Genomic DNA, 12,717 nt, shown 5'->3' with positions numbered 1-12,717 from the left:
CTACCAGTAAAATGAGAACACGAAGCTAAGTATCCCTAACCAGGGTTTCCGAAATCGGAGGGGGGGGGGGGGGCGTCGCCTTCACAGGTTAGAAACCGGGAGGGCGGGGGCATGCCCCCCCCCCCCCCCTTCACTTACAGCTTCTACGACGTCTACCCCTCATTTTTTCGCCATAGCATGAACAGATATGTATTAACGTCGTCGCTCCCACTCTTCGGATATACTTCTGGAACCCCTGTTCCTAACCCCGGAGCTTCTGCCTGCTTTACTGACTTTGGGTAGGACATATAGGCCACGTACGTTGGGGATAGAAAACTGTGCAAGCTGTAATGCGTTTAAATCTAGTGTTTGGGTTGTATAGAGTACCGAGCTGTGAAACGTTTCCCACATTCGTGTGGTAAGCATATCCACGAAGTGAATGATGATGGGTTCGTGAAGCAGTGGGATCGTTCGGTGTTACCGTAAATCACCCGTGACTTTCACCACTCATGTATGTAAATGACTGACAAAATGGTGCATAGCTACATAACATGTTTAGTGGTCGTAAAAGGCACGTTGTGTTAAGATGTTAAGTTGCGAATTTCACTTTGCCTTCATTATTAATCCTTTGTGGTACCCGATCTATCCTGAAGTGGGTGAAGACGAGGTCTGTGCCTTCCCCCTGGTAGTGGTTTGTTGTTTTCAGTCATACGAAATGCCTCGCAGAGCATATCGAGACGTCGTATAGTACACAAGCCAGTCCTTGTTGACCTTCTCTTGTGGCTCATACCCACTGTGGGAGACGCAAGTCTGTCCGTGATCGTCATCTTTATTGACGTCATTGTCATGGCGTATAGTGGGTACCTTGCGTGTGCTGAGATACGGCGAACAACACCAACGAACAAGACTCGACCTTAGCGAACTTCGCCCCTCAAAATAGCGCTTGTGGGACACGTCGCCTAGCTCTGCTTTATACCGATACAACAGCTGCTGCATTTCTGGTGTGAGGTGGCTCTGGCTCCAGAAACTGGGCCCTGTAGTGGGGTCTTTTCATAAGCAGCGACCAGCAGCTACACCACTTCGTTTTCGTTGATTCATCACGTGTAACGTAGCCGCCCACGCACTCTTCTCTCCTCAAAATCTATCTTTAATACAATTCGTTTATGCGTAATCTATTTGTAGAGCAGTCTGGTTCTTGGCCAAGCCCAAGAGAAAGTGCGCGCCAACAGCATCAAGGCTCTGCATCGACGTCTGCAATGCAGCAGCAGTGATCGACGGTACTGAGTAAGCCTGGCCAGTCTGTGCTGGGTGGCGCAGCCCTAAGTGTCACGTCTCTCAACGGCGTCACTCGAGATGGGACTGCAGCCGCCGGTCTCCTGGTCCCATCAAAGTCTTTGATCAAAAACGGTGAGCTGAAACGTACTGTCATTCGTAGTGTGACAGATGCCCTTGTAAAGGCTAGCGGGGCAAACACACAGATATACACATACAAATACACGTTCACGTACAAATAACGTCCGCCGTGGCGGTGTACAGTGAATACGATGCCCTTCAGCTCACCCTGAAAGTCATGTGTTCGATCCGTTTCGGGGTGCCTGAATATAGTGATTGATGTAACATCCTAGAAGCCCTTTTGTGTGAGCACATGTTAATGAAAACCGGACGGTCGAAACTTCCGGAGCACTCCATTGAGGAGTGCCTCATAGCCATATACCATATCTTTTTCACGAAAAGACCCAGATAATTTCACACACGCACACACACGCTGGACATGGAAACACAGACGCACCACATGCAGACACACTAAAGACGTACCGATGCATACGCACACACGCACAGATACACTCACATGGCCATACATACACACACGCATACATGCACTACCACATGCGCGCGTTCACAGAAACACACGCGCCCATGGGAACACAAATAGTTACACAAACAGAATATGTACTTCCGTTGGCCTCACTGGCTCTCTGGCTTCTAGGCGAAGTATTTCGCTGTCACTTAATAAACAAATATTTTGTTTTTCTTTAATTGCGGAGACGGGATTCCAAGTCTACAGGGAGGTCGTCGATTATATTGTGATCAAAGCCTGTAGCTTCTAGGAAGGGTGTGAACGAGTGCGGTAAAGAAAGTTAATCAGTTTCGTAGAGACTGCTTCACTGACCTCGCCTGGAATCCGCTCCCCGTATATTCGCTTTGTGCACCATGCACATTACCCGATAAAAATTTGATGCAGTCATGACATGAATCTAAGGTTGTTTTAAATGACGTTCCACGCCACACCTACCTGAGGAAGCCACACATTATCAACACCTCAGTAAGGAACGTAACATGTCTTTTGATTGATTGATATGTGGTGTTTAACGTCCCAAAACCACCATATGATTATGAGAGACGCCGTAGTGGAGGGCTCCGGAAATTTCGACCACCTGGGGTTCTTTAACGTGCACCCATATCTGAGCACACGGGCCTACAACATTTCCGCCTCCATCGGAAATGCAGCCGCCGCAGCCGGGATTCGAACCCGCGCCCTGCGGGTCAGCAGCCGAGTACCTTAGCCACTAGACCACCACGGCGGGGCAACATGTCTTTTCAACGTACAAATAGAACATTTAAAAGTGTTCAAGTATGAATTCAGCTTGTTTTAAATGAGGATGCATTTCTCGGTCGGGGCATGTCAGGCGTCTGTTGGTGTCCGCGTGCCGGCAGGTGAGAGTGAACAGCAAAAAAAGGAGCGGCAAAGCACTGCACCTGCTTTCTCCTACACTCTGTCCAGACACGCGGGAGCTGTTTACGGTACGCAACCTCGTCCGTCATTAATTAACGTTGTTAAAATAACTACGCCGTGTACACTTGGCTCGAGAAAAGCATTCGCGTTTTCTCACGATTTCCTTCGGAGAGGTGGGGGCAATCTTGCACAATAGCCGTCGGCACGACCGAACATATGCCACATGGCGCATTGAAAACATTTTAGAAGTGTGGCAGCTTGGGCTAGATGGTATGACATGATGATACTTATAGAGCGAGAACAGAACGACGACACAGAGACAAGAAATACTTCGTGTCCTTCTTGTCTCTGTGTCGTTGTTCTGTTCTCGCGCTATAACTATCGTTGAAAACAACTATGTAGATGTGTACGCACGTGCTTATGCTCCGTTTCACAAGCTCTTAGCAGTGCTGTGGAAGGTACGGGTGCCTTTAGCCAATCATGACAGAACGCACCACAGAGGAGCGTCTGTAGCAACGGTGCAGCGACGTCACACACCACGTGATTGCGCGCCCTCCGCCCTCCGCTCCGTGGCGCAGACATCGGCAAGTCGTCATAGGTATGGATCCATCGCACGCATCAACCTCGACTGCGATACCTCCAACGAGTGCAACGCAATCGAATGCGAGCATTGCACGCGTCGTTAAAGATGTCGCGCCGGTTGAAGACAAGGCAGCGCGGCGAAAGCCCCGTGATGCCGAGCGCAAGCCGGCGAAGCGGGCCCCGGACATAAACATCATTATATTGCGAATTCACTCTCACATATACGCGTAAACTCACCAAGATTTCCCGAGAGGGTCTAATGGTTCCTGGGAATCGCAATGTGATCACACGGGGGAGTTTACGTTAACTCACTGGCGAATGCCAACGGATTTTAACTTCACTCTTCCTCATAGCATCACCCCGTGCATTCGCACTTAACCATGTTCACCCTTGGGGAAATGCTTGGCAGTTTTTTTGCTTGTGTAGTTGATAGCATTATAAACAAGTTAGGCACACGGTTAGGCGGACATAATAACGGTACATCAGAACTACACGAAGTGTTTGACATCAAAAAGCATTGAGATGACGCTTCACTCTGATAATACGCAGCCATGCCCATGTCCTCAAAGGGCCACTCACCAGGCCTCATAATAAATTTTAGTTAGACCGTGGAAGTCGTTGTGTGTCTGATGAGAAGGATTACGCTGCATTTTTTTTTCAATTGGATCATTACGGGCGGAGAAAATTGTTTCTTTTTTTTTTCGAAGTGGCGGCAAAGGACGATGAGAGGCCTAGGCCAATTCGAAACCCTTGCCGCTCCCCCGCGTCGCTTTCGCAAGCCAAATGTCTTCCTTACCTTCTCCGGCATCCGACCAAGAGGTCACGTGCGCATGACGTGTCCGAACAAGCCCACATTCGAGCACGCGAGTGGCAATTTTTTTTAGATGCGGAGCATCTAATACTCGAGGCTTGTAGTGCGGCGCCGTCCGCAAGCTTCCTCCTCCTCCTTCCACCATCTGTGCATCCCTTCCTCCTCTACACACCGCGCGCGTTTCACTCCTCCACCATCTGTGCACCCTTCCTCCTCTACACACCGCGTGCGCTTCTCTTCACGAACATTCGCTAGGTGTATAATGTAGCGCGCATGCGCCGTCACGCTTCGAGAACATCGGCAGCTGACGCGCACGCATGCGCCGTCGCGCTTCGAGAACATCGGCAGCTGACGCGCACGCATGCGCCGTTCCGCTTCTCCCCCTTCTCGAACATTCGACAGCTGACGCGCGCATGCACCGTCACCCACCATCTGTGCCACGCGCGCTTCTCCCCTTCGAGAACATTCTACAATTCTCCTGATTCTCCAGTGGACGCGCATGCGCCGTCGCGCTTCGAGAACATTCAACAGCTGACAGTGCATGCGCCGTCGCGCTGTATATATACTCAAGGTCGGCGCTCGCTCGCTCAGTTGCCGCTCGTCGGTTGGTTTGTACGGCGCGTCGACGTCCAAGGTCGCGGTGAAATGAATGCCAATGAATCCACAAACACAATGATCGACGTCCCTTCGACCAGCGCCGCCCTTTCGCATACGTGTGTACGTGTTCACTCATTTAACACCCCCTCCTACAACCACGTTAACCAATTCAGCCATCGACCCAAGTAAGTCGCAATTTAACACCCCATTTCACAACCACGTTAACCAATTTAGCCATCGACCCAAGTAAGTCGCACTTTAACACCCCGTTAACCAATTATATGCTCCGCATCCTCCTCAGTGTTCCCCCGAGGGAAGCTGCGGGCAATTTTTGTGTTAACCAGCGTTATTTTGTGGTCTAGTGCCTGTTTCTGCGGGAAGGTTCAGAAACGCTGGCTGCTACTTGGCAGCCGGTGTTTACCTGCCACTTGGCAGAGACGCGGTTGAATAGATGAGCACAACGATTGCGCCAACGCGTAGGTAGGTAGGTAGGTAATCAACTTTATTGATTCACGAAGGAATCATTTGAGGGTGGGGTGAACACGTAGGAGTGATACTTTCGCTTCCACGGCTGTCGTCTGCTCGATGCTCCGACCGCGGGGACACGAACGCATGTGAAACGCCAGCACATTAGCCCCTCATCTCGTTGCAATTCACGAAAAAAAGAAAAAAAAGACGCGCATACGGGGCCCAAGTGGGCTCACCGAAGAAGATTGGGACTCTGCCTTACAAAGTTCACAGTTGCTACCACAACTACGGGCTGTCCAGAGAGCCCACGAGGCGGCGATGAGGCTAGGCCTCCCCGTTCCTACGTGGGAGCGGCCCTCGACGTTTCTCTGAAGAAGCAGCGTTTCTCAGGACCCAATAAAGTTCTTTGTCTGTCTGTCTGTCCCCTCATTGCGTCTCATTATTTGTCTGAAGGTTTATTAATCTCTTCAAGCAACAAATTACATAAACTGCGCATGTCGAGTTCAATAAATTTCGCCTTGTCACGTGTCACTGTTAGCAACATCAGAGCACGGTCGTCTACGTAGAGGACCAATGTCACTACACTGCCGTGTACGTAGGGCCATTCATGCGTGCACGTCATGCCCTCATCTCTGGGCGCACGCCCGTGGAAGCAAGGGGGAGCAGCGTTAATCTTGGAATTCGACCAATTTTCGCGGTGCATAGCGTTGCAAGTTTTGGTAGAGGTGATTGTGAACGCCCCATCTACGCGTTGTGCTTGGCCACTCAAAATGGTCAGGCATATTGAGTGGCCTTTAAACAAAGTATATTTAACACAATCGCACGACCATACGGCTGTGCAGTCGTATCGACAATTCGTGCAGTCGAGAACAACTATAATTTTGTGGTCTGCCTTCGTGAAAGTATATTATTCACGCAACATGTTTCGTTTTGCAGGTGGGCAACAAAGAACACACAATATTCAGAAGCTCAAAGTAGAGGCAGCGGCGACCTGCGGGGCAGCCTGGTTCAAGGTATCGGAAATTGCGACTAAGAAATACACAGATGGGGCGAAGGCGGCATCGACGTCGTCGGACTTCTCGCCGTCCGACGATGACAAGCGCATTGTACAAACCGGAAAATGAACCAACCCCCAAGGAAGAAGCCCAGGTGGAAATATCTTTGAATGAATCGAACGCTGGCAACGCCGACATGGAAAAATATCAGAGAACGCAAATGGCAAAAGCCGCTAAGAGTGCATCAAGCGTCGAGAGGGGGGAGTTCAGTATTCAAAACAACCTAGAAGAGTTTCAAGCGAAGTTATCGAACACGCTCGACATGGAAAACGTGACTTCTAAATTAGCTGAGAATAAATCAAAAGTAGGAGGGGCACTAGGCAGACAAGGAGACACGGAGGATGCATGTCCCAGATGCGTAACTGACTGGGCCGCAGGGCACAGAGGCGGTACGCTTGACTACGGAGGTGATTCGTGTTCCAAGTGCGAAGACCAGTCAATCACAGAATGCAAAGGGGCCACAAAGCACAGCCGCGAGCAGGCTGGCTCCGAATATGCAGCCGACTCATCGGCAGGAGGCAAAAACGGCACACAAGGCAACCTTGCGAACAGGGACCACGCGGAGGCGCTGGACAATGTGAGTTCGAGAAAGGCTGTCACAGAACCGAGCGTTCATGATTTTGCGATGAGAAATAAGGATGCCGAGATTGTGTCGGTTACCGAGCTGGACGTGGCGACCTTGACCGATTCGGATGTCTCAATAGTGTCGGCCTCGGATCCTGACGTGACGATGCGGACGGTTTCAGACACAGACTCTGCAGTAAATCCGGTTAGCAGCTCGCTCAAGTGTCGCAAGTGCCATTCTCAACTGGCCATTGAGATTTGCGGCGTCCACACCATCGGTTCAGCACAACGTATGGAGGCGTCTGCTTTCGCCCTGACGCCCCATGGATTTACCGGTGAAATACATGGGTTCTCGGTAGCACCACTATACCCGGTGCTTCAAGCGTCACCGGGAATGCAGATGTATAGCGTCTTACCAAGTGGGCCATTCCAACCGCGAACGGCCGCATTTTCATGTTCCTTCATGCCAATGCCATCGGTAATGCGGACGTTGAGTGGGACGACGAGTACGCCACTGCAACCATTTGGGCCTGCACCACCGCCATATCTGACGCAAGGGCCATGGGAAATACAAATGAATAATATGCCCCCAACCATGCAACCTCAACTACCTGTGAATCAATGGCTGCCAAACTCAGTACAAGTACTGTCTGGCTTCCGGATGAACAGCTTCGTAGAGGGTACGCAGCGACTACCTTCTGTTGCTGTGGTTACGGCATCTGGCGCAATATTTCACATGCAGTTGCATGGTAATTCTAGCTACCCTCTGCAACCTTTTATTATGATAGCTCCACCCCTTCAACTTCCAGTGAGGTCGGCTTTGGACATGCATGGTCTGTCTATGCCTAACCAGCCACTACCTTCGGCAATAGCTTCTCCATCACTCGTTTTCCATAAGATTCCTGCTGCTCCAATTCGAGAGTTATTCACGCCTGGCCAGTTTACATCTCCGTATTGCATGGCAACGACACCGCAAGTACCACCACATCACTATGCGGAGGGGTATGATCTTCCATTGACTGGCCAGCCTCCATATGTTTTGCCTCCTGCAATGCAAGCAGCAACGGAACCTCCTCTTTTAGAAGGCAACGTGATCGGCCAGTCTCGATCCGTCTCACCCATGCCACAGCCAGTATCTGTGGCACAAATGTCAGCGGGCGTTCGAATGCGCACTATTCCACCTAATACACGTCTTCAACTTCCTAGAGCTATTACCCAAGCCACACAGTTACCTCCGGCTACACAAGCCACATCTTGTAACAACCAGCCGCAACCTTTTGCGTGTGTTCAACCACCACAGAACAATAATCCACCACAGAACATTAATACGCCATATTGTGCATCGTTTCTCCAACCACACTCACCCTCGGGTATGTCAGCCCCCTCCCAGGCTCAACAATCTTGTGTTCCACAACCTCAAAATCTGCAGATCCCCACTGTTAGGTCTAATTTTCAACCCCAGCCACCAATTTCAGCAGCACCCTCCCAGCCCCAAACACGTTCTGGTGGTCCACCTCCTCATCTTCTGCAGATGCCAGCCGCTTCGCCTGGTTATCAACCCCAACCATCAGTTCCGGTACCACCCTATCAGTCCCCACCACCTTCTGGTGTTCCGCCACCTCAAAACTTGCACATGCCCACTGTAGCATCTAATTTCCGGCCCCAGCCACCACTTCCGGCAGCCCCCTTCCTGCCTCAACCATCTTGTGGTGCCCCGCCTCCTCAAAACCTGCACATGCCAGCCGTCGCTCCTGGTTTTCAGCCCCAGACATCGATTCCGGCAACACCCTCCCAACCTCAACCATCTTCTGGTGGTACACCAAATCAAAATCTGCAGATTCCCATTGTTGGATCTAATTTGCAACTCCAGCCACCAGTATTGGCAGCATCCCCCCAGCCTCGACCATGTATTCGTGATTCACCACCTCAAAATCTTGAGGTTCCAGCCATTCCACCTGGTTTTCAACCCCGGCCATCAGTTTCTGCAGCACTTTTACGCTCTCAACCATCTTGTGACATTTCACCACCTCAAAGTCTACAGATGCCAGCTGCTGCGCCTGGTTTTCAACTTCAGCCATTAGGACCAGCAGCACCCTTCCAGCTTCAACACTCTTGTAGCGTTCCACCAGCACAAAATCTACAGAGGCTAGCCTTTGAGTCTGGTTTTCAACCTCAACCATCAGTTCCGGCAGCACCCTCACAGCTTCAACCATCTTGTGGTGCTCCGCCACCTCCAAATCTACATATGCTAGCCGCTGCGCCTGGTTTTCAACCACAGCCATCAGTTCCGGCAGCACCTTTGCATCTTCAACCGTCCTATAGTGTTCCACCACCTCAAAATCCACAGATACTAGCCGTTGCTCCTGGTTTACAACTCCAGCCGTTAGTTCCGGCAGCAACTGTGCAGCTTCAGTCATCTCGTGGTTTCCCACCACCGCAAAATCTACAGATGCAAGCCATTGCACCTGGTTTTCAACAACAGCCATCGACTCCAGCAGCACCTTCCCAGCCTGATCCATCTTGTGGTGTTCCACCACCTCAAAATCTACAGATGCCAATCGTTGCCCCTAGTTTTCTACAACAGTCATCAGTTCCGGCAGCATCTCCACAGCCTCAACCATCTTGTGGAATTCCACCACCTCAAAATCTACAGATGCCAGCCGTTGCGTCTGGTTTTCGACCACCGCCATCAGTTTCGGCAGCACCACCAAAGCCTCAGCCTCCTTGCGGTGTTCCAACACCTCAGAATCTACAAATGCCAGCTGTTACTCCTGGTTTTCAGCAACAGTCATCGTTTCCGACAGCACCTCCACAGCCTCAACCCTCTTGTGGTGTTCCACCACCTCAAGATCTACAGATGCCAGTCGCTGCGCCTGGTTTTCAACAACAGCCATCAGTTTCGGCAGCACCTCCACAGCGTCAACCATATCCACCATCTCTAAATCTACAAATACCAGTCGTTCCAACCGGTTTTGAACCTCAGGCATCAGCGCCGGCAGCACCTTCTCGGCCTCAGTCATGTTGTGTTGTTCCACTGCCTCAAAATCTACATATGCAAGCTGCTTTACCTGGTTTGCAACCACAGCCATCAGTTCCGGCAGCACCCGCCCAGCCTCAACCATCTGGTTGTGTTCCAACAGCTCAAAGTGTGCAAATGCCCCCCTTTCCATCTATTTCAGATCCCCATCCGTCAGTTTTGGCCACCCCCGGCCAGCTGCAACCTTCCTCAGATGTCTAACACCCACAGAGCATGTTGACCCCCTTTGTTTATTATTCTTGTTTCCAAGCATATATATATTCTGGTTTTACGGAACCTTCCGTATCACAGGATTCATTGAAAAACATTTGTGAACATGCTCCAGCCGCCGGCTGGCTTCAACATTCGGTGAATGGCCTCATTCCATAATGTTCACAGCATCAATGACGGGACCAGATGGTTAGCGGTTCGTGGCCCACCTCTTAGCGTCATGGCCGAAGTGAAATCTCCCTTTTGCAAACTGCGACCGAGCACACTGCTTGCAGATGCTTTCCCCCAAGTGCAGGTCGCTGTTCCCATGACACCACTGTCACTTTCATAAACTTGTAGCTTCTGCGCTTCTCCGGCTATTGCTAGTCTCGCCGACCGTTAGCGCTGTTAGTCGAGAACCGTCAATGGTGAATGGCATGCCTGCCGAAAACTGAAATATGTAGATGAACTGAACAAGGTGCAGCGAAAGTGGTCCGGAGATAAAGGTCCTCGTTCGTAGACTCGTGAATAACTTTTGGTTATTGCTCGAAGCGTGCGAGTCATTATTTGATTCTGTGCAATAATTATAGAGTAAGAGGGCTTTTAATGGTTGACTCTTCGGACTAGTTAGATCACTATATTTGTGCCGGCAATTCAAAGCTTTTGGGTGTCACAATGAAGTCAGTGCATTGCTTTCTGTTCTGTGGATTGTGGAACTTAAGAACATGTATACCTGACAATAAACAGGATTCATACTTTTACGTTGTTTTTAACAAACTCTAGCTCATGAAATAGACAGCAGTGATATTGTGGTAGCCACTGCATCGCGGATTTCACAAGAGATAACCGCGCCACTTTTCGCAAAGTTACCAGGGTGTGACCTGATACTGCCGTTTAGAAAAAAAAAAAATAAGTTGCCGTGCCAACTGCTGAACCCTCTCGATATTGATGGAGGCATTTAGAGTCGGGAGGCCCCAAAAGTGGCTTGCTTACGCAAGACCTTGCGTTCATTCACATTTTCCCTGGGTGCAGCCAGAAATACAAAGAACGGAAGCGGGTTTGCGCTTGCGCTCTTTGAAGGACTCCCACGTACAGTGGGAGTCGATGATATGCGAAGCACGAATGAGAAATGTTGATATGTCACTTTAAAATCAGCTCAGCGTTACCTGGTGGAGGTAAATGATGCCGTACATTATTTCCATGACATGATTATTATGTTTGGATGTGTCGTTTACCTTCGTCATCTATTCACGTCACGTGATACCAAACTTAGTATATGTGGAGCTAGCGAAACAGCCGCGATCACGCTATGAGCGTGGTATGTTGTCATGTTTTTACATGACACGCGTGTCAGTATTATCTAGTTTGCACCAGTCATTTATTTCGTCGTCCATTGACGACACATAACACCAAATTCGGTATATGTGGAGCTAGCAAAACGGCCGCGAGCGCATCATGAAAGGCCCAATATACTCCTATGTAGCGTTGGAGCGCGCGCACGCTGGGCATAGCGATGCTACGTTATCAAAACGCGAGCACTCTGTGGTCTGACGCCAGGCGCGACCAGCGTCCGTCGGCGCGGCCTGAAGGCAACCGGCGTGGCATGCTGCATTTCGCGCCGATGCGTTACCCAGACAACACTGCGTCTCCCTCTTTTTGTGACGGAGGGACACTGGACGCGATGAAACGCGCATGCGTCAAAGCAACGCAGCACGGCGCGCGCCTGCGAATATGTGGCAGGACCGGCACATGGCGGGGCAACGCCGGCGTGACGCGACGAAATGAACACCGGTGAGCACGCGCACAGAATGACGCTAAATGTATTGGTGCCTTGACTGTGGCATGTAGTCATGTCCTCACATGACACGCATCTCATGATTATCACGTTTGCACCAGTCACATACCTTCACCATACATTGGTGTCACATAATACCAAATTTGGCATATGTCAAGCTAGCGAAACGGCCGCCAGCGCATGATGAGTGTGGCATGTGGTCATGTTGTTACATGACACGCATCTCATGTTTATCATGTTTGCACCAGTATCATACTTTGGTCATCCATTCACGTCTCGTAATACCAATTTGGTATAAGTGAAGCTAGCGAGACGGCCGCCAGCGCATCATGAGCGTGGACTATAGTCATGTTGTTACATGACACGCATCTCATGATTAGCACGTTTGCACTAGGCACATACCTTCGTAATTCATTCACGTACCCTAATACCAAATTTGGTATGCGTGACGCTAGCGAAACAGCCGCGAGCCCATCATGAACATGGCATGTAGTCATGTTGTTACATGACACGCATCACATGATTTTCACGTTAGGGTCTGTTTCTAGTGTCCGCCATGCAATCATGTCATACCATTCCAGTTTTGTAACATGCCATGTGAACAAAACCAAATCAAGAGCTGCAGGACCATGAAATGTAAATCATGACATTCGTGGCATACATGCCATGGTTTTCATGTTATGACTAGTCAAATATGTTCTGCATACAGTCATGTTATGCCATACCAATTTCGGTATTGATACCGTTATCGAAACGGCCAGGGGAGCTAAAAGTCGTAGGCGACTAGATTGTTAGATAGATACGCTCAAAGTCGACGAAGTTCGCTAAGAAATGCTCCGCATTTAAAAGCAATTATTGCGCATATCTGAGGCACCATAACAACGTGTCCATATTGAGTGCGTGTAT

General features: G+C 50.1%; 2 protein-coding genes across 2 annotated transcripts in view; both read left to right on the top strand.

Moving 5' to 3' along the window:
• Positions 1–12,717, top strand: part of Xpd (general transcription and DNA repair factor IIH helicase subunit Xpd) — a 77,878-nt gene that overhangs the window by 50,640 nt on the left and 14,521 nt on the right. The gene's annotated exons all lie outside the window — the stretch shown is intronic.
• On the top strand, positions 811–10,821 carry LOC142765605 (uncharacterized). Its single transcript, XM_075866859.1, has 2 exons — positions 811–1,386; positions 6,108–10,821. Exon 2 carries the CDS (start codon positions 6,216–6,218, stop codon positions 10,026–10,028), a length of 3,813 nt encoding a protein of 1,270 aa, XP_075722974.1. The 5' UTR covers positions 811–1,386; positions 6,108–6,215; the 3' UTR covers positions 10,029–10,821.

This window comes from Rhipicephalus microplus, chromosome 6, assembly GCF_043290135.1.
Source record: "Rhipicephalus microplus isolate Deutch F79 chromosome 6, USDA_Rmic, whole genome shotgun sequence".
Lineage (NCBI taxonomy): Eukaryota > Metazoa > Arthropoda > Arachnida > Ixodida > Ixodidae > Rhipicephalus > Rhipicephalus microplus.
Note: the sequence above shows the minus strand (reverse complement) of the source record. Positions and strands in the feature narration are given on the sequence as shown.